Source organism: Scyliorhinus torazame, chromosome 27, assembly GCF_047496885.1.
Source record: "Scyliorhinus torazame isolate Kashiwa2021f chromosome 27, sScyTor2.1, whole genome shotgun sequence".
Lineage (NCBI taxonomy): Eukaryota > Metazoa > Chordata > Chondrichthyes > Carcharhiniformes > Scyliorhinidae > Scyliorhinus > Scyliorhinus torazame.
The window spans coordinates 37,618,633-37,641,865 of NC_092733.1; the positions used below are offsets into that span (position 1 = coordinate 37,618,633).

Here is a 23,233-nt window from a genome sequence, read left to right on the forward strand (position 1 = left end):
TTGGCGCCCATCATAGTGAGACGTTTTCATTTACACACTGCAACCCAGCACCAGGAGGAATCTTGGCCCATTTTAAAAAACTTGGCAAAAATTGTAAGTTTGGCCCAACTCTATCGGAGTCACTCAGGGACTGTTTGGTTTGCGGAATCTGGGACTGGGACTGTACTCATTGGAGTTTAGAAGGATGCGGGGGGGATCTTATTGAAACATATAAAATTATGAAGGGAATAGGATAGATGCGGGCAGGTTGTTTCCACTGGTCGGGGAAAGCAGAACTAGGGGGCATAGCCTCAAAATAAGGGGAAGTAGATTTAGGACCGAGTTTAGGAGGAACTTCTTCACCCAAAGGGTTGTGAATCTCTGGAATTCCTTGCCCAGTGAAGCAGTTGAGGCTCCTTCTTTAAACGTTTTTAAGAAAAAGATAGATACCTTTCTAAAGAATAAAGGGATTCGGGGATATGGTGTACGGGCCGGAGAGTGGAGCTGAGTCCACAAAGATCAGCCATGATCTCATTGAATGGCGGAGCACGCTCGAGGGGTCAGATGGCCTACTCCTGTTCCTAGTTCTTATGTTATTAGGTGCTGTTGGGCGAGGCCAGCTAGATTTTCAAAAAGCGACCACCAGGGAAGGGGCAGAACAAGAAGAGCAGGAGCTGCGTGGGATGGCCGTCCTGAAGCTGGGGCGCCAAGCAAAGAACAGAGTGCCCCCTCCCCCCACCATCCCGGGCAGCTGCTTCCGGACTCCCACTGCTGGGAACGTTTTCCCCAGGACCCAGACCATTGTCACTGGGCTCCTGAGGAGCGGCGCCAGAGTTCTCCAGCTCAGGGGGGCACCAGCCCACAGGGATGATATGCCAGTGCCTGGAAAGGCCCTAGGGAGCCACACTGGAGAAGAAGCCCACCCGCCCACCCGCCGCGACACCTATGTAAACCACCCCGGGTGGGCAGACCTATTTCCCGGACGACGATTTTGATGACCACAAGCACTTGCATTGCATCGCTGCACCAAGCGGGGCATCAATTCGGGTCACGATCAAAGTCAATGATTTCCCAATCCTCATGGAGCTGGATACCGGGGCCACCATGTCTGTGGTAAGCAGCCGCACATTCGACCAGGTCCTTTCGGGTATCCGACGTATGGAGCTACAGGACACGGGGGCAGGTTTGGCAACATATACGGGTGAGCCGTTGGAAGTTCCGGCAACTCCGAGGTCCCCATGGAATACGGAGGGCAATCCATAAATCTGCCACTGGTGGTGGTCCGGGGGACAGCCCCATGCCTGTTGGGACGCGATTGGCTAAAGAGCCTCTGATTAGACTGCCAGCAAGTCTGCCAGATGAACTCTGATGGCTCAGGTGCGGTGCCTGTGAGATTTCCAGCTGTCTTTAAAGAAGGTTTGGAGACCATCCGGGACTGTTGCCAAGATTTTCGTGGATCCCAAGGGCCAGCCACGTTATTTTCACACCTACACCATTCCCTATGCCTTGAAGCCAAAAGTAGATGAGGAGCTGCACCAGTTAGAGCCAATTTAGGGATCATCCAGCCAGTGTAGTTCGCGATGTGGGCAGTGCCGCTAGTGCCTGTGATGAAACCTGATGGTACCGTCAGGTTGTGCGGGGACTACAAAATGATAGTGAACCGTACGGAATGTCTCGACCGTTATCCGGTGCCCAGGATCGAAGACCAGGACACATGACTCAGTGGGGGACACACTTTTACTAAGCTCAATGTGAGCCATGCCTAATTTCAGTTAGTTCTGGACCCTGGAAATACGTGACAGTGAATATTCACCGTGGCCTGTATAAATATGTCAAGTTGCCTTTCGGAGTGTCATCCATCTGTGCAATATTCCAATGAGTTATGGAGAACATACTTTGGGGTCACCACAGGTCGTCAGATTGTCAACATCATGAAGAACCTCGCCGACATACTTCGGCGTTTCGTGGCAGCAGGGGTTCACCTACATTCCTTTTTAGGTTTGATCAATTATTATGGGACGTTTATCTTGAATCTGGCGACAATGTTGGCCGAGTTGCATCTCTTGTTGAAAAAGGGCCAATGACAGGTTTGAGACTCACTGCAACAGACGGCTTTCACCGAGGTGAAGTGGCAACTATCCTCCTCAAGACTTTTGAAGTGCTTTGACCCATCAAAGCACCTCCTGCTAACCTGCAACACCTCACCTTACCCCGTTGGGCAGTTTGGGCATACCAGATAGATGATGGCATGGATCGTTTGCTTCCCGCACCCTGGCAGTGGTAGAACGGAACTATTCCCAGACAGAAAATGAAGGTTTGGCGGTGGTTTTCACAGTGAAGCGTTTCCACCAGTAAGTGTACAGTTGCCCTTTCACAGTCTTCATGGACCACAAACCCCTCTTGGGATTGTTCAAGGAGAATATGGCAGTTTCACCCGCAGCGTCTGCCAGGATCCAGTGCTGGGCATTTCTTTTGGCAGCGTTCGAATATGTCCTGGATCAAGATTCCACACGCAGATGCCCTCAGCCGACCAGGCCGCTGACACCCACTGAATAATGGATTTGCACTTCATGGACTCATCGCCAGTCACGGCAACCCAGATTAAAGAGTGGATATAGACTGACCCGGTGTTGGCCCAAACCCATCACATTGTGCTCCAGGGAGCTCAACATCGGGCACTCCCGAGCGACCTGAAGGTCGTAATGGACGGTATTTTGCGATAGGGATCATGCATGATCGTGCTGGAAAGAGGCCATAGGTCCATTCTACAAGACCTTCACAATGACCACTCAAAAATTAACATGTTGGCCCGTAATTATGTCTGGTGGCCGAGGATCGACACGGGCACCGAGGCTCTGGCAAGACAATGCACGCGGTGCCAAGAACACCAGAAGCTTCCACCTGCAGCGCCCCTCCACCCATGGGATGGCGAGGGCGGCCTGGTCTCAACCACACGTTGATTTTGTGTGGCCATTCCAATGCTCCATGTTTCTGCGAATAGTGGATGCCCACTCAAAGTGGTTCGACATCCACTGCATGACAACGATGAATATCACGAACCGCGATCGAGAAGCTCTGCCAGAACGTCAGTGCCCATGGACTCCGAAGATTTTGGTGTCAGATAACAGCACGACATTTACAAATTTGGAGTTCGACAATTTCCACCACGTGAGGACCGCACCTTACACCCGTCATCCAATAGGTTGCGCGAACTGGCAGTGCAGAATTTTAAGATGGGCAGGTGGAAGCAGACTTCCGGGGAACCAGTTTCTGTGTTATTAGCGTACCATCCTACCGGGCTGCATCCCAGCCTGGTATGGCAACTGCTCGGCCCAGGACCGCAAGAAACTTCAGAGAGTCGTGAACACCGCCCAGTCCATCACACAAACCTGCCTCCCATCCATTGACTCCATCTACACCTCCCGCTGCCTGGGGAAAGCGGGCAGCATAATCAAAGACCCCTCCCACCCGGCTTACTCACTCTTCCAACTTCTTTCATCGGGCAGGGGATACAGAAGTCCGAGAACACGCACGAACAGACTCAAAAACAGCTTCGTCCCCGCTGTTACCAGACTCCTAAACGACCCTCTTATGGACTGACCTCATTAACACTACACCCTGTATTCTTCATCCGATGCCAGTGCTTGTGTCGTTACATTGTATATGTTGTGTTGCCCTATTATGTATTTTCTTTTATTCCCTTTTCTTCCCATGTACTTAATGATCTGTTGAGCTGCTCGCAGAAAAATACTTTTCACTGTACCTCGGTACACGTGACAATAAACAAATCCAATCCAATCCAATCCAATACTCGGCATACCACCACAGGAGTAGCTCTTTCTGAGCTGTTGATGGGTCATCGGTTACGCACATGGCTGAGCTTCATCCTGCCCAAAATTCGGGCAAAGGTCCGTGAGAGGCAGGGACACCCCGACTCCAGCAATCCAGACCAGTCCGGGAATTTTCCGCGGGCGACACAGTCTGTATGCAGAATTCCGCGGATGGCACCTTGTGGATTCCAGGGGTCTTGTTGAAGCTGCCATGACTGATCTCTTACTCAGAGCGAGCGCCAGGGAAAGTGTCGATCAGGCATGTGGACCACCTCTGGAGTTGCACCCACGAGGCTCTCATGGACGGACCGGAGATACGAGAATGGTGATGAATCTCCGTCTAGCACAGCTGCCTTGCCATCAGCTGAGGGCGGCTTGCCCCACGATTTGGAAAAGAGGGATGACGATACTTCAGACCCAGACACCGACATGAAGACTCAACCAACTGAGGTAATCATGGATCCAGTGACGCTTGTTGGGCCCAGCGAGGTGGTTCTGAACCGACGGTCAGCACAAAAACATTGCTCCCCGGTCTGCTGCACGCCACCGGACCCGATGCGGCAGAAACCCCAAAGACAGCCTCAGGCAAGCGGTCTAAGGACCAGACTCCTCGAGAAGGATGACCTGTCGGACATAGGGAGGGGAGGGGTGTTCTAACCCTACTGGAGAACGCAGGGTCTGGTTCATTATGTGCCCATGACCTCCCCTGAGTATGATCTCCCCAGATGAGGGGGCGGGACTAAACCCTGAAACCCGGGTGCCCTGGGACATAAATATACCCCGGCTTTAGTGTGGGTGAGGACGCGGGAGACCCTTCGGGAGTAGAGTGTGTAGTGAGTAGGTCTAAATAGAACCTTTTTGTGCCTATCCGTCATCGCTTCTTCGTGATTGCTTGCCTGGATATTACATACTCCATGTCAGAAAAATAGTCAACTTTGACTAGAGCTTCGCAGAGCAATGACTTCTCAAATGGAAAAAACTTTAACCAGTTCATTATTAGTCACTAGTATTTAAATAAAAAGAAATTGCAACAAGAAAATACATTCAAATTTGAAAACAGTGACTAAGTTATTTACAGACAGAAATTTGAACTAATAGGTGGAATGTTTAGCTCCCGCCAATGACAGGGAGAGTGCCAACCTTAGGGACATCTTTCTCAAACCTCTGTCCTTACACCACTCCAGTCTCAGTCGCTCGCAGCAGCACAGTGACCTGAGGCAAAATCGCAAATGTCATTCCCTGTGATTGGGACGACAATAGCTAGTCATGTATTTTTGACTTCATTGCAGCACTCAACACAATTGGTCCTATCCTCACCCTTCTTCAAATGTTTTCAAATGTATTCTTTCACATCATATGGATGTCGCTGGCTAGGCCAGTGTTTATTACCCATTCCTTAATGGCCTAGAGGAGGCGGTGAGGCTGTTATGGGGCACGGGGAGGGCTACACTGGACCCAGAGGTACTGTTTTGGATGTGCAGGTAAGGCTGCACTGTAACTTGATGGACTCTTGTGGGGAATAGACAGAGCTGCACTCCAGAGAGACCAGGCTGAGCGAAAAGGGGTGATGGGATACTATGCAGAGTTCAATTGAGCAAAGGAGCGAGCGATACAATAGAAGGAAGAGAAATGACTGTGGAGAGGGTGGGGTTATGATGAACATGGGAGGGGAGGACTGGGACTGGGGGATCTGGAGTCCGACATGGAACGATGGATGTGGACACATCAGGGGGTTTAGTTTTTGAATGGAAGTGGGGGGTGCGGTTTACACAGATCCATGACTGAGGAAAGTTGGTCTGATGAAACTGGAAGGAAATGTGGGCGTCACTCGTATAGTCGTGGTTCTTCGTAACACATTGTCAGAGTGGGAAATCAAAGCCCTGTGTGGCACATTGCCGGTGTGACAAATCAACGCAAGTCCTGGGGCTCTGCAGGCTGTGCTACAGGCCTGTGAATGGCGCACAGATCTCGGTCAGGGTCGAGGGAGAAGCAAGGCTGTACATGCTGTGGGGGTGGTGCACAGAATGGTGAACAGGGTATGATCAATGCCTCATCCACAGTGATCCTGGGGGTGCGTAGCTTGGTAATGGGCAGCAGATGGTATTGTCATGGTCAGAGGAGGCATCTGCAGCCTCTAGATGGGGAGCACATAATTCAAGAAATGGGTACTAGAACCTCTGCCAGGGGTGGTCTTCCTCTGTGTTGGTACAGATGGCCTCAAATTGAGGACGGGTGAGGAGCACATGGGGCATAGGAATTAGCATCATTGCTAATGTTACTAATCTATAGTGATGGGTATGGATTGGGGGGGACCGGAATGCACACAACGATTGCAACGGGCTCCAGGGTTACGTGGGCGGATGAATGGAGAGGCCCACAGGAGGTCTACCTCTCCTCAAAGAGGAAGGTTAGTTCAGTCGACTGGACAGCTGGTTCATGATGCGGAGCGTTACCAACAACGGGGGTTCAATTCTTGTACTAGCTGCGGTTATTCAGAAAGGCCTCACCTTCTCAACCTTGCCCATTGCCTGAAATGTGGTGACCCTCAGGTGAAATCACCACCAGTCAGCTGCTTTCTAAACGGAGAGCATCTTGTGGCCCTCTCGAACTGTGGTCACCTTTACATTTACCTCTACACTGTGGCGTTCCAGGACATTCAGAGGGAATTCCATGGCAACAGGGAAGACTGGTAACTGATCTCAAAGTAAAAGTGCAGTACCAACATGTTGACCGCCAGATGGAATGACCCAATTAAAAAGAACCCTGAGACAGAAATTGCCATGGGAGGGGTCAGAGGCTTTGTGGGAGTCAATGGCTGGATTTATGGGCCCATTCAAAGGGCAGCATAATTTGTTGCATTTGAGAACATTGAGACCCATGCTCTGCTGAATACAGTAATGAAGACAGGTCGGACACTTAACTATTATGAAGGTATCAGTGTTAGAAAGGTCAGCACCAATGCTGCATGTGCCACCTATGCAATGTGAAAAGTAGCACACCAACATGCCCATTGAATCAAATGTGTATTGTGCAGTTTTGCCATCAGCACATAGCTTTCAGTCGCCATTTACATTTTATCTTGGTTGCAGTGAAGTTTTCACACCCATAGGAAATACAGCTCAGTGCTGATGTCACCACATTCGATTGTCACACTCTAAGACACCGGAGTATACAAGATTCAGTTGTGTGGTACAAGACTTTAAAGAGTGTTTCTGTATTCATATACACTTTCAGGCTATTGATCGATGCATGTTCCTTTAACTGATACAAGGGGCAAGTGACTAACCTGACTTTGCTAAACATAACATGGGTCTGAGGGTCATGAAGGTAGACCATTGAGGGGTGTGAGCTTAAGTCACCCTTGAAATAAGACAGCATGTGGAATCAGTTGCAAGAGGTATCCACGTTCTGAGATGTTGGGTTGTAAAATCACTTTGTATTTGCAAAGGTGATTTACATATACAATGACTGAGCACCCCTGCTGTCAGTGTTCAATCAGAATTTCTGAACTTTACACAGTCTGGTGCTTTTGCTGTGTGCCACCCCAACACCAGCAGCAGAGCTGGAAGCAGCGTGCCAACTTCCCTGTCCTGGTGTCTGAGATTACTTCAGCGGGTGTCCTCCAGGCCCCACACCTTCTTTGAGTCGCCTGCTGTGGGATAGGTGCACACACCTTGGCCTGAGCAGCTGGAGCTGCTAATGGGATTGCAGGAAGAGGGGACTGGGAACATCTGGACACTGTTGTAGCCTCTTTCATAAATGGCTCTGTGGTGTCTGGTAGACAAGTCCGGTGAAACTGTTGAACCATCGGTTCCAAGGCAACCGACACCCTTCCCAGGAGATCTGGATGCGCTTACATACATGAGTCATGACATCAGAGACAACGGGGACTGACTCCTCCATCCTTCATTCTAGTCTGGTGACTGCCTTGTACAACACTGCCTTCTGTTCCCCTGCCCATCTCTGCATCTCCAACAATGTGTAATGGCCAATTGCAGATGTTCAACATCTGACTTGGGCTCAGCAGGGGCCATTTCTCCAGCAACACCTGTGTGCCAGAGACCTGGGCTATCACTGTCTCCGACTGCTGTTGATACATGTCTGCGTGTGTTCTCCAGATAGTGAACCCAAACTTAATCTAGATTCATGACCCAGCAAGGTTTGTGACTCTGTACTGGTGGAGTGTGCAGGTGAACGCACTGACAATTCTACTACAGTGGATTTCAGCATCATCATCCGAGGTGGCTGGGGCAGAGGGGCTGGCCAGATGTTTGTGTTGGACTGCTCTTGCTGTTATCTGCAATAGAGAGAATATAGAATCAGTTCCTGAGTAGACAGAATAAAACATCACATTAAATTCATTGTGAATGTTGGGTCCGATTAATGGAGGGTTAATTCATACTGGGATGATGGGGAAGGTCGATTTCACCTTCGTCACAGGAACACTCGCTGTCCTCACCTGCCAACACAGCTGCCTACAACTTGAAAGCAGTCAGCTCGTGCCCCACTAGTCTGGCATTTCTCCCTTTTATTGTGAGCAAGCTTTGTCTGCATGAAGACAGATTGAATGGAATGAGAGCCTGTGGAGGCGAAGTTGGGAAGCATGCACAGCTGCAGTGTGTACTGTGCCCTCTCCAGGAAGGGCAGAAAGAAATTGACTGCAAGATGAGACATGGTGGTGGAGCTAAAGTGTGTGTGAGGCACTCCGTGCAGATGTGCCTTTGGTTAATAGATGGGACTTTCGGGCTCCACTTGTGCCAGTAATTGTCACGGGCGGGACGGAACATATGAAGGACCAGCCAAAGATCCATTGACCTCCGGCAGGAATTTCTGACCCTGTCGCTGGCAGTACTGGAAAATCCCAGCCGTGGTGTTTGACATCTCCATGAACTGGAAATCTTCAAGTGCCTGATGCCCTTATGAGAGTGTGAGTTTGGAGTGAATAGAAGATTGACTTACTCTGGCAGGGCAGTGAGATCATTCACCCTCTCCCTGCGCTGCAGGGCATTTCTTTTTCATGTTCTATGAGCACAGACCTCCCCAGTGACCTCCTCCCAGACTGCTGAGGATAAACTGGCCCCCATCCTGCGTCCATCCCTCAGGAAGAGGACAGCAGGCCTGGAGGAGAGTCAGAGGGAGTCATGGCTGAATTGAGGTGTTAATTGCTTGCTTCCCCTGGAGGACGTGTCACATGCCCACACCACACAACTGGACTGCAGATTGAACGTGTGTTTGTGCACAGCTTAAATATGGTGCCAGAAACTTCGACCCATGAGCTAACAGTGGGCAGAGGAATCAGTGCTTGCCCACCTTGTGATTTGGTGAGGAGCTTGCCAAAGAATAATTAATCAGCTTTCAAGGGGAAGATTGGGAGAACCCTCCCTGCCAATCAGCTGGAAATGCGCTGACTCTCCCACCTGCCACCAAACATCACCTGAAACTCTCCATCCAAACTCTTTTGACAGTCAGGTGCTTTTCCTAACAGAATGTTTCCCGATTCGAGGACCTGTACCAAGAGCTTCCTTGCTGGCCTGTAGTTTTATATTTTGTCTTTAAGCCTTTGCTACTTGGTGATGTTATAGAGGGAACGGCATAATTGTTTGAAACTATAAGAATTGTTGAGGGAGTGAATGAAGTTTAACAGGGACTGCAACTTAAAAGGAAGAAAAGTTTGGGAGAGGGAGATCAAATGGGTTTCCTGGTTTCCTCCCATAAGTCCCGAAAGACATGCTTGTAAGGTGAATTGGACATTCTGAATTCCCCCTCTGTGTACCCGAACAGGCGCCGGAATGTGGCGACAAGAGGATTTTCACAGTAACTTCAATGCAGTGTTTATGTAAACCTACTTGTGACACTAAAAAGATTATTATCTCAAATCCATCCAGCAATTAGGCTGCCAATACTAATCAATTCATTGCTTTTAATCACCTGGAATAATTCTTATTTAGATTTGTTCCATCACTCATTCAATGTAGCATTGTTTAATAGCCTCTCCACCTACAGGGGAAATAAAGATTCACAGGACATTTTCAGAATATTGCAACTTCAGCAATAAATTACTGAAAACAGAACACAAACACAATTATCTGTAACTCCAGCCAAAAAACAAACAGGCCGACATAAAACATTAAGTGCCTAGTTAGAGAGGATAGTTTTGGGTTGAGAAACCCAAGTGAGTTTCGGACATCACAATCAATGTTTTCACTGCTATTCCCAATGTAATAATTGATAATTCAATGAACGCATCATGGAAATCATGTTTTACAGACTAACAATGTGTAATTTTTTTACAGGTTCAGAGTGTAGACATTGTGCCGCTGGCTGGATACACTTTCATGGGAAATGTTACCACTTTTCACAATCTTTGTTGAACTGGTATGAAGCGAACTTGAATTGTTTCTCCAAACGGGCCTACCTGATAGTCATTAACACCGCTTTGGAGCAGGTAAGGATTTGTGGTTTCACGCTGGGGCACAACTAGCACCAACCTCTGCTGGTGAGTGGGAGCTGGGATGTGGTGAGGAGAGGATTTTCAGGAGAGATGAGGACGCATTGGGAGGGTGGATGGTGGGACCCATGAGGTGACAGCCAGTCAATTTGGATGGATGTGCGAGTGGGTGAGTCATCAATGGAGTTACTTACTGTAGTGATCGCTGTCTCTCAATATACATGATCAATGTATGTAAATGTAGTACAGCCATTTCAACACTAGATATCTCACTATCAGATGGTATAAGAATGACTTTCCCCCTCTTTCGCAGAGAGTGTGCTTCAGGAGAGTGAACAGACACGTCATAGAATAGCTTGAGAGAGAAGTTATAAGTTATTTCATTATTACATTGTATAGTTAGTTATCTTTACTGTATTTCATTTATTTTACTAGTTTAGTATTGAGTAGAAAGGACTCACAAATATTATTTATATTACTCATTAAAATAGTTCATCTTTTACAAGAAGACTATTGTTCATTTCATCAACTCGGCTGGTTCAAAGAGGAATATATATATTACGTAAGGTAATATAACACTTACCACGACTGATTAGAGAAAGTCATTTACCTTCTTCCTGCATTGCACTTCCATTCTCCTGTCCTGACCAGTACTGCCACCACCCCCCATGGAGCTGGTGACCTTGCTCGAGGGTCTTTGCCCAATTGAGGGTACAGCACAGCGTGACTCTCCTTCACTTGCATCCAGCAACCTGGTCGGCGTTCCCTCTGAGATTCTTGCCGCAGGCTTTTTAGCAGCCATCCCCTTAGTTAGAGTTTAAACAAGTGCAGGGGAGGCATTTACATGAAGCAGCTTCCCCCCGCCCCCCCACCCACCCCCCCCACCCCCCCGCCCCACCCCTCCGCCCCAATTGAAATATTCAACTGATCCCCAGTCGGATGATTCAGACACAATTCAACATGGGCGTGGTGTGATTTTTAAGTGCCAAAAACTATGGCTCAATCTGGGCTGGTGTAATTCTGTCTGGTTTTCTCACCCAAAACGACACTTATTCTGCCGAAAGGCACCCATCTTTGTCCTGGCCACAAAACCAAAAAATGCAATCCAGCAATTTATCAATCTGTCAGTCCAATAATTAGCAAAGGGGTGGAACCTGTTGTGTACAGTGCCATCAAGCGGCACTTGCTCAGCAACAGGCTTCTGAAAGAAGCTCATTGTGAGTTCCGCCAAGGCCACACAGCTCCTGACCTCAGTACAGACTTGGTGTAAACGTGGAGAAAAGAGCTGAACTCCAGAGGTGAGGTGGGCGGGACCCACTGGAGAGCAGCATTTTATTGGACTGTGGCATCAAGGGGCTCTAACAATTTTTAAGCCAATGGGAGTCGAGGTAAATCTCTCCGCTGGGTGGAGTAATACCTAACAGAGGGATCTGGTATTCTCCGGGTGGGGCCCGGTGTTCCTCAGGGTATTGTCCTGGGCCAAATCATCTTCAGTTGCTTCAACAATGACATTCCCTCCATCATATGCTCAGAAGTGGGAATGTTTACCAATGATTGCACATGTTCCACTCCATTCGTGACTCTTCAGATACTAAAGCCGTCCATACCCACATGCAGCAAGACCTGGACAATGTTCAAACTTTGTCTGATAAGAAACAAAATAAGATTTGCACCAGACAAGTGCCAAGCAATGACGATCTCCAACAAGAGAAAATGTAACCATCTCCCTCGATGGTCAACAGCATTTCCATCGTTGAATCCTCCTCCATCAACATCCTGGTAGTAACATTGATCAGAGTCTTCATGGGATTAGCCATAAAAATACTGTGGCTGCAACAGCAGGTAAGAGGCTGAGAATTCTGGCAGCGATTAACACATCTCCTGAGCCGCTAAAGCCTGTACACCATCTACAAGGTACAAATCAGAAGTGCGATGGAATACACTACACCTGCTGAGATTAGAATTTCAGGGCACGATTCTTCGGCCTCACTCCCATGGACAAAATCGTGATCTTGCCGTAGCGTGGTGAGAAACCAATTATTATCACTTAAGCCCTATTTCCATATAATAAATGGGAGTGACCCCATATCCAACGGCCTCCCCAGCAAGTGCTCACACTGGCACCTATTAGTACTCCTCTTGAAAACATGAACCTGGTGGAAGGGTTTCTGTGGGGAGCCGAGGAGCTAAGTAGCCGTCTTTGCTGACAGGCAAAGAGCCGCGGGTGCTGGGCTTGCCGCCCCAGTGCTTGGCGGGGTGTGGGGGACCATCAGCTGGGGGGTGTTGTGTTTTATGGCCTGACTGTAGCAATGATACTCACAGAACTGTTGATGAGTTACTTCGAATGATACTTTACACATGGAAGAAAAACATGCAGAATGTTATGCAGGCTAGGTTCTGGAACTACCCAATGTGCGACTATCTTTCTGTACACCTTATGACCAGATGATGAGGTGGGGGTGCGTGGTGGGAGATGCCTGGAGAGATGGGCCAAGGGTTCGCAGGTCGATCTGCGTTGGGAAGAAATTGACAGAGAATCATGTTGGTTGTGGTCAACGTTGTTTAATATGTTTTACAATTCCCCACTCTCCCGATGGCGGCCCCCTCCATGGGGTGTATCCGGGTTGGCACCCAGCCTCCTGGTCGGTGCTCATCGGGCCCCGTGGTTCATCTTGGGACAGAGGGGCAGCTGGTTTGAGCCCCGGCTGCCCCTGCACCACCTGGCTCTGCCAGCCCTGGTGGCTCCCCGATATCTGCACCATGGCGCCGACGCCCTCAGTGACTGGGACAAGCTCCGCTGCGCCTTGGCCATTCCCATCTGAGAGTGGGACATGTCCCGCAGAACCTCATCAAGGTCAGCCCGGTACTGGAAAACATCCCCCAACATGTTGGACATTCTGCCGAGACCCTCAGCCATGGCTGTCACCGACTGCGCGGCACCTTGGACACCTTCACTTATGGTGCCAGCATTGTGCACCAGGCTCTCCACTGCAGTTGCCACCCCAGCACTGTTGTCCTCAGTACCACGCATTGCCGGCACTTGTAGCCTCTGGGACCCCTCCAATCGGCTATGGATCTGCTGGACCTTTACTGACATCTGCCTCCGAATGTCCTGACTGCACTCTAATGTCTCCATTAGCTCTGGGAATACCTCTTCCACAGGCTCAGCATCAGGCTGGGACCCAGCTGGGTCCTGGGATCCAGCAGACTGACTGCTGTCTCACCTGGGGGTTCTACCTCCACCTGATGTACATCATCAGCAGAGTGATGCTCACCAGATTGTGCCTGACCCCACAAGAAGCCTGACCATTAACGTTTCCCACTGAGGTATGTGTACCTGCACTGGTGTAGGGTGGGGATGACAGCTGTGATGCCTCGACGTGTCTTCCTCGGAGCTCCCCTCTGACGTGGTCTCCTGGAAAGCTGGACAGGAGGCCACACGGGATGGGCCAGCGCCGTCGGCTGGAGGAACTGCAGGAGAATGGGCACGTGGTCAGTGGGAGGGATGGGTCAGTCAGTAAGGCAATAACAACTCACGTTTGACAAGTCCTCCGGAAGAGGCCTGGTGATTCCTCACTTTCTGTGGCATCCGCCGACCTCCTAGTGGGTGACCGCTCTGTCTCCAGCCACTCCAGTCACCTCCAGGCCCACTCCTCGAAGGAGGTGAGGATTCTTAAGTCCAGCACCCCTCTACCAGTCTGGGCCCTTTCGTGGTGATTGTGCGAGAGCTTTTCCTGAGGAGTCACACAGAGAGCATCATCACCCACATTAGTGGTTCACAGTGGTGGGAGGGGGTGTGAAGGAAGGGCACGGGTTGTTGAAAGGGGGTGAAGGGAGAGTTGGTGGTCACATGGAGAATTGGGGGGGGGGCAAATGCTTGCGTGGGGGCTGAAAGGTCTCGGGAGGGGGGTTCGTTGGTGTCTTTTTTCTAAATTTAGAGTACCCAATTCTTTTTTTCCAATTAAGGGTCAATTTAGCGTGGCCAATTCGCCTACCCTACACATCTTTGGGTTGTAAATATGGGGAGAATGTGTAAACTCCACACGGACAGTGACCCGGGGCCAGGATCGAACCCGGGGCTGGGATTGAACCCGGGGTGCTCAGCGCTGTGAGGCAGGGTAGTTGGTGTCTACTCACTCGTGCTGCCTGGTGTAGGTCGTTGAAAGTTTTACGGACTGGAGGCCAGTCGCCCTGGTCACACCCCTGGGGCTTACAGCCGCCACCACCTCACTGGAGGCAGCATTGGCTCATCCTCTGGGACCCTCTGGGGAACAGGACATTCCTCATGGCCTCCACTGTGTCAAGGAGCCTTCTCAGGTCTGCATCTCCGAATCTTGGGGCCGGTCTCCTGGACACCATTGTTGCGAGCTGGCTGGGATTGGCAGAGCAAGTGATGCTCGACCTTGTGAGCTGGGGGGCTGGCGAGCCTTTATTTGCATCAAGAAGTCCATGGAGCCTTGTTAAGTGGAGCAATTAACTTTGAATAGGGTTACCGGCCTAGCAGGATTGAGCCCCGGGAAGCTTGCGGCAATTCCCACTCGCTACCACACTGAGTAATCTTTCCAGAGCATCGCACCCATAATCTGCACATAAGTGCAGAAGGAGGCCATTCGTGCCAGCAAATCAATACTGACCCTCTGACGCGGCCCACTCCCTCACCCTATCCCTGTAACCCCATAACCCCACCTAATCTTTGGATGCTGCAGGAAATTTAACATGACCAATCTACCATCATGACCAATCTACCATATTTGGACTGTGGGAGGAAATTGGAGCACCCAGAGGAAACCTACGCAGACACGGGGAGTACGTGCAGACTCCACACAGACTGTCATCCGAGGCCTGAATCGAACCAGGTTTCCTGGTGCTGTGAGGCAGCAGTGCTGACCAATGTGCCACTGTACTGCCCTTTAACACAGCTCCAGTGACACTGAAGAAGCTCGACAGTATTCAGGACAAAGGCTTGTTCGATCAGTGCTCCATCCACCAATTTAAACATAGTGACACGAGTTTATCATATACAAGATGCAATAAAACAACTCACCAAGGTTCCTTTAACGGCACCGTCTAAACTTGTGACCTCTGCTACCTAGAAAGACAAGAGCAGCAGGTGGATGGGAACACCATCATCCAACACGTCCTCCTCCAAATCGCACATCAATCTGACATGGAAATATATTGCTGTTGCTTAACAGCCGTTGGGTCAAATTCTCTTCCTAACAGCATTGTGTAAATACTGTGCAACACCTTACAGCCATTGTGTATTATAAATGCAGATAGAATGGGAACTAAGTTCTGATTATATCTCCCTGCATGGGCGGCACGGTAGCACAGTGGTTAGCACTGTTGCTTCACAACACCAGGGTCCCAGGTTCGATTCCCGGCTTGGGTCACTATCTGTGTGGAGTCTGCACGTTCTACCCGTGTCTGCGTGGGTTTCCCCCGGGTGCTCCGGTTTCCTCCCACAAGCCCCGAAAGACGTGCTTTTAGGTGAATTTGACGTTCTGAATTCTCCCTCAGCGTACCCAAACAGGCTCTGGAATGTGGCGACTCGGGGATTTTCACAGTAATGTTATGGGCCAGGGTTTAGAGAACCCCAAAGTGTTCTTGACCTGACCCACAACTTTTAATAGATTGCGGTGTGGGGAGCACACGGCCCACTCGACAGGTGTGGTGCAGCAGAAATGGAAAAGTATTTGTTAAAGCAAAACAAGGTTTATTCTATGAACTCAAGTTCACCTTTTTAAAACAAACAGTGAACATCTTAGCAACCATTAATTCAAATACAACCCCCAAAGAATACAACACTAAGTAATCCTTAAGCTGTTCTTTTAACATCCATAAGACTTTAAAAGAACCTTTAAGCAGAAGCACATCAGGTTAAAGTCACTACTGAGAGCAGTTATCAGTTCTAAATCACCAAAGGATCGATTTACAGTGTTTAGATTACAGAGAGAGAGACTAATACCCCTTCTGGCTGTGACTGCAGGTACCCAGCTCTGAAAATGAAACTAAAACACACTCTGCAGCAAACAACCTAAAACAAAAGTAAAAATCTGACAGACAGCCCAGCTCCACCCACTCTCTGACATCACTGCAGTATTAAACACCCATTTCTTAAAGGTACATTTCTTAAACATCCATTTCTTAAAGGTACTCTCACATGACAGTAACTTCATTGCAGTGTTAATGTAAGTCTACTTGTGACACTTATAAAGGTTATTATTATCCTTACTTCACCTGAAGTCTGTGTGTAATATGACGTAATTAGTTGATATTTAAGATGGTGCTGGCTTGTTACTTTAATTTTTGTTCTTTTTATTCCAGAAATTTATGGCCGACAACATAATGAGGCAGCCACACTGGATAGGACTCAGTGACCTCACTGTGGAAGGCCGATGGAAATGGGTCGATGGGACTGACATTAAAGCAACAAATAAGTAAGTTTTAAAATTGCTATATGGTCACACTTTCTCCAAACTTTGGCTTTGGTGCTCACAGCAAAGATAGATTTACCTATAAGCAGAATAAACACTCTCCATGACAAGGCTGGTGTGGCAAAATACTCATTTGAGGTGAGGTATACACATGATTCACCGCGACGGTCCTGAACCTGATGTGGAGATGCCGGCGTTGGATTGGGGTTGGCACAGTATGAAGCCTTACAACACCTGGTTTCTTTGGAGTCACTAGCTTTCGGAGCCTAGGCAGGGTGGTCTTTCAGAGGGTCGGTGCAGACTTGATTGGCCGAATGACCTCCTTCCGAACCATCGTGATTCTATGTGTGTAAAGGAGCAGCAGGGGTGCGCACACAACTTTACCCAAGCATGAGTCAGTTCCTGCAGCGGAAGATCTGAGCTGGAAGGGAATAAAGGAACTAAGACAGGCCTGGAGCCACAGCTCACCAAGAGGGGAGATGGTCCATTGTGCAGTGTTGGCTCCAAAAAAGGTATTGAATTAATCCCACTCTCATGCAAATTCTCTTCTTTCTCCCTGGGGATCTGGGAATGTTTCCATTATTTCATACAAAATGGATGAGCAGGTAATTGTCAGATACATTCCTTCAGGTAAAGCATAAAACACACAGCTTACATATGAACCTTGGCCACAAGCCTTTGCATCTGAAATTGTTCAAAAACTTAGCCCGACTTTTTATTCTAGAAGTACCTGGATGAACTTCATGAATTTATCCAAGACTTGCAAATGATTGGGGGGGGGACGAAACTCCTACACTTGACTCCCACAGTATGCATCCATCCTGCACACTTAACGCATCCCTATGCTTCAAGTAAGGTTCCAACTCATAACCTTCGATGATAGTTGGCCAACCTTGCATCAGAAATTTTTTAAATTGTGACAGAACAGGATCTCTGTCCATCCTCTGATCAATCTGCTTCACACCTCCTGGAAAATGTGCCGTGAGTAAGAAGATTGTCTCGGGTAGGCACAATAGCTCAGATAGCAAATCCGGTAACGGAAGATGACTCAACGCATTTGTGATAAGTTTCCCTGATCTGTACACAATATTGTACTGATAAACTGACAATCTAAGCGCCCAGCACTGTATTCTTCCTGAGGCCATGGGAAAATAAATTCTGTCTGACCGGAATGACGGCTTGTGAGTGGCACATATGCTGAATGAACAGCCATACTGATGGCGTCGTTTCACCACAAAAACGACAGCGAGACCCTCTTTGTCCAACAGCGAATATCCCTTTTCAGCCTTTGTCAGCCTCCGAGATGCAAAACCGATGAGGAAGAACCACACCCACACCACAGGGTGAGGCATCGCATGACAGGATAGTTTCCCTGTCCAGATCCAAATGGACTAGCAGATTAGCCAATTGCAGCAGCGCTTTCACATCTTAGAAAAGCCTTCTCCTGTGCAGACTCTCATTTCCATTCGGTTTCAATGTGCAGAAGTAGATACAGTGGAGCCAACACTGTTGACAGCTTTTGCAAGAACTTTCCACAATAGTTTACGAAGCCAAAAGTGCCCTGAGCTCTGACACGTTCCTGGACTCCAATGCCTCCTTAATCGCTTAAACTTTCCCTTCCACAGGAACTTTCCTTGCGCAGTGATTCTGTGTGCTAGATGCTCCATGCTTTGCTCCTGGAAAATGCAGTTGTTCCACTTCAGATGCAGTCAAGCCTCTGAAAAACATTGTAAAACTTGATCCATGTTGTGAAGGTGCCTCTCCTCATTCTTTGCCACAATTAAGATGTCATCCCAGTAGACTAGCACCTGAAGAATATCTTGAAATTAGTTTTCCACTGTCCTCTGAAATTTGCCAGACTGGAGGAGATGCCAAAAACCAAACTGTTGTATTTGAACAACATCCTATGCGTATTGCTGGCCACGTGCTTGCTTTGAATCTTCCTCTAGCAAGAGATGTTGCTGGGCCTGGTTCACGTCCAACTTTGAAAACATCCTGCCTCCCGCAAGAGTTGAAAACAAATCTCCCACCCGAGGAAATGGACAATCAACTGACTTGAAAAACGGGTTCTTGGTGAGCATGTACTCACGACATATCTGCACTGTCCCATCAATTGTGAGGGCAGGAACGATTGGAGAAAACTGAATAGGCTCAATAATTCAAAAACTTTGTAGCCATTCCAATGCCCCCTCCACCTTCCTTTTCATGGCATAGGGCACTGTCCTGGGCTTGAAAAAGCAAGGAGTAGACTGAGGATCTATTTATAACTTCATAGTGGTACTACACAATGTTCCCAGCTTCTCCTTGAACAGGTCCGGTGTAAGAGTCCTTCCTGTTTATTCCTGCTTATTCTCTGTTTATTACCTTACTTCCTCTTTTATTTTGCTGTTCTATTTTTGAGCCATGGATGATTTGTGGATAAGTGACTTTAAGGCAGCTTGTGCCTTTAATTCAAACACAAGTATCCAGAACACTACCGTTTGAGACTGGCTGACATCAGTGATGATCAAGTAATTTGGTTAATTCACTTGATCGATTTGGCTGGTGGCCATTGAATTGGCTCAAAGGGCAGTGCTCTGCCTGGTAACAGGTGGTGATTGGATATTATCAGGGACCAAAGGAGTTTTCAATTTCATTTTGGCAGCAGGAAGGTAAGAGCTCCAGCCAAATTCTCTCCAGAAAGCTGTTGCTAACTCTCTCCCAAAAGATCCAGCCAAGCTCTCTCCACTGTGGGGCCACTGAGGGCTGACTGTCCAGAAAGTTTGGGTGCCATTCTCTTGAGACTGCAAAGACTTGAGGTCAAATCACGAGCTGAAGGCACGGATTTATAAGAGACAAGGCATCTCTCCAGACTGCCTGTAGGTGCTGTATTGAATGAGTGACTCTGTAAGGCCATTACCAGCTGTCAATCAGATACTTTGATCAACCAGCATGCTGTGAGGAAAGCATGCTAGAAAACCACCATTGGAAGCAAAGACTTATCTTTTAAGCTTCACCCTTATTATTTTCACCCATTTCCCCCTCTGTGTTTGTCTGTCTTGTGTTTGTGGCCAGAGAATGGGACAGTAAAAGGGGGTAGTCAATTAGCTTGTCCTTATCCAGCTGTATTACCACATATTTTATCTATGATGTGGCGATGCCAGCGTTGGACTGGGGTGAGCACAGTAAGAAGTCTTACAACACCAGGTTAAAGTCCAACAGGTTTGTTTCAAACACTAGCTTTCGGAGCGCTGCTCCTTCTTCAGCTGAAGGTTGCCACGCAAGTGGATAGAGCTGTGAAGAAGGCTTATAGTGTGTTAGCGTTTATTAACAGGGGGCTTGAGTTTAAGAGCCACGGGGTTATGCTGCAACTATACATGACCCTGGTGAGACCACATTTGGAGTATTGTGTGCAGTTCTGGTCACCTCATTATAGGAAGGATGTGGAAGCATTGGAAAGGGTGCAAAGGAGATTTACCAGGATGCTGCCTGGTTTGCAGGATAGGTCTTATGAGGAAAGATTGAGGGAGCTAGGGCTTTTCTCTTTGGAGCGGAGGAGGATGAGAGGCAACTTAATTGATGTTTATAAGATAATGAGGGGGATAGATAGAGTGGACGTTCAGAGACTATTTCTTCGGGTGGATGTAGCTGTTACAAGGGGGCATAACTATAATATTCAGGGTGGGATATATAGGCGTGATGTCCGAGGTAGGTTCTTTGCTCAGAGAGTGGTTATGGTGTGGATTGGACTGCCTGCTGTGATAGTGGATCGGACACTTTAGGAACTTTCAAGCGGTTATTGGATAGGCACATGGAGCACACCAGAATGACAGGGAGTGGGATAGCGTGATCTTGGTTTTCGGACAATGCTCGGAACAACATCGAGGGCCGAAGAACCTGTTCTGGGCTGTACTGTTCTATGTTCTAAACCGGTTGGACTTTAACCTGGTGTTGTAAGACTTCTTACTGTACATATTTTATCATTATTCTTGTTATAAATAAACAGTAAATGAGTTTCAATGTACAATCCTGGTTACTGTAATTATTGGGCAGCTAAGGACCAAAGACCCTGGGCGGGATTCTCCACTCCCGCGCCGAAGTGGCCGCGACGTCGTGAACACCGTTGAGGTTGACGACGGCGTGAAACGGCCCCGATCCCGACCGATTCAGGCCCTGACAATGGGCTAGGATCGGGGCCGCGTCATCTACACGCGCCAGGCCTTGTCGCCCGCGTAAAGGCGGCACCGCATAAATGACGCCGCCGCCGCCGCATTACTGGCGTCACCCGCGCATGCGTGGTTGCCGTTCTCTCTCAGTCCGCCCCGCAAGAAGATGGCGGACGGATCTTGCGGGGCCGCGGAAGGAAGGAGGTCCTCCTTCAGAGAGGACGGCCCGACGATCGGTGGGCACCGATCGCGGGCCTCCCCACATTTCAGGTACCCCCCACTGCAGGAACCCCCGTCGCCCCCCCCCGCAGGCCGCCCCCCCCAGCTTTCACGCACCGTTCACGATGGCAGCGACCAGGTGCGGACGGCGCGGGGGGGAACCCGCCGTTTTGGCCTGGCCGCTCGGCCCACCCGGGCCTGAGAATAGCGGGGGTGCCGGAGAATCGCCATTTTGGGTGTCTCCTTTTTTTCTCAGAATTTGGTTAATTCACTTCTGTGACTCTGGGGCATGTGGGGCTGGAACTGACCGGGCACTTGCCCAGGGTGGCATAACACCGGATACCTTTGAGCACATCCCCAGTCACACCCATGTGCTTCACCTCATCCCACTGCAATGGAACTTTACTCAGTCAGCCATGCTCGAGCAAACCCGCTTCTTCCCATTGACTCCAGGGAGGCGTGCCCTTGCTTCTTGACTATTATATGCAATATGGACTTCCAATGCCCTGAGCAAAGTTATGGACTAACCAATGTACCTCCAAAGTTTGATTTCTGCCGCATGAGGGCTGGCGCTCGGCTCGAGTCCCACGTCGGCTTGTAGGTATCTTCACTAATTATGGACATGGAGGCTGCTGTGTCCACCTCCACCTTGATTTATTTGCCATCGACACCCATTGTTGGAAAAATACTCATGCCTCATTCACATTAAAAATGTTGTAAGTACACTCATCTGTCTGCTCCGAGCTTTCCGCGTTGTGCGTAGCTGCTTGAGGCTGCCTTGAATTTAAATTTTCGTGTTCAGCCTTCGCCCTGCCTTTCGCACACCTGCATTTCTGAGTTAAATGCCTCTTGTGTCGGTGACAAACAGCATCCAGAAGCTGACACTGATTCGCATTGTGTGGCCCTACACACCTAAAATGTTCCATTGTTTTCACCTTTCTGCTTTCAGCTTCTTTCTGTACTTGGTGCAGCGCTCCTGCCTGTCTACCATCATTAGTCTGCTGAATAGTTCTGGCGTGCTGGTAGCCATTTGCAAGCCCTGACAAATTTCCAAAGCCTTCTTAAAAATCAGTGTGTCTTCACCCAACAACAGACGCTGAATGCAGTCTTCATTAATTCCGCAGACCAGCCGATCTCTGAGCATATCTTACAAAACTGCTCTGAAATTACAGTATTCTGAAAGCTGGCGTAACTCTACCACAAAAATAGCAAGCAATTGAGCCCCTTTTCAAAAACTGTCTCTGAAATTTGAATCTTTGAAATATCACTGACGGCTCGGGTTATGTTGATTCGGGACCAGAGCAACTGAAATTGCAAATTAATTCTTATGGTTTTGGTGGCATGGCTAGATTCCTCATCAACTTGTCAGCCTTCGCTCCTCACACACACAGGTGAATCGAATGCTGTGAAGAACATAAGAACATAAGAATTAGTAGCAGGAATAGGCCATCTGGCCCCTCGAGCCTGCTCCGCCATTCAATGAGATCATGGCTGATCTTTTGTGGACTCAGCTCCATGTTCCGGCCCGAACACCATAGCCCTTAATCCCTTTATTCTTCAAAAAACTATCTATCAATTTGAACTTAAAACCATTTAATGAAGGAGCCTCAACTGCTTCACCGGGCAAGGAATTCCATAGATTCACAACCCTTTGGGTGAAGAAGTTCCTCCTAAACTCAGTCCTAAATCTACTTCCCCTGATTTTGAGGCTATGCCCCCTAGTTTTGCTTTCACCCGCCAGTGGAAACAACCTGCCCGCATCTATCCTATCTATTCCCTTCATAATCTTATATGTTTCTATAAGATCCCCCCTCATCCTTCTAAATTCCAATGAGTACAGTCCCAGTCTACTCAACCTCTCCTCGTAATCCAACCCCTTCAGCTCTGGGATTAACCTAGTGAATCTCCTCTGAACACCCTCCAGTGCCAGTACGTCCTTTCTCAAGTAAGGAGACCAAAACTGAACACAATACTCCAAGTGTGGCCTCACTAACACCTTATACAATTGCAGCATAACCTCGTTAGTCTTAAACTCCATCCCTCTAGCAATGAAGGACAAAATTCCATTCGCATTCTTAATCACCTGTTGCACCTGTAAACCAACTTTTTGCGACTCATGCACTAGCACACCCAGGTATCTCTGCACAGCAGCATGTTTTAATATTTTATCATTTA

At 48.6% G+C, this 23,233-nt stretch overlaps 1 protein-coding gene across 1 annotated transcript in view; it reads left to right on the forward strand.

The window, feature by feature from the left end:
* The window catches only part of LOC140403404 (hepatic lectin-like), a 76,830-nt gene that overhangs the window by 37,529 nt on the left and 16,068 nt on the right, over positions 1-23,233 (forward strand). Inside the window, exons 4-5 of the mRNA XM_072491330.1 lie at positions 10,103-10,254; positions 16,585-16,697. Of these exons, the coding sequence (XP_072347431.1) occupies positions 10,103-10,254; positions 16,585-16,697 (265 nt within the window). The remainder of the gene's footprint in view (positions 1-10,102; positions 10,255-16,584; positions 16,698-23,233) is intronic.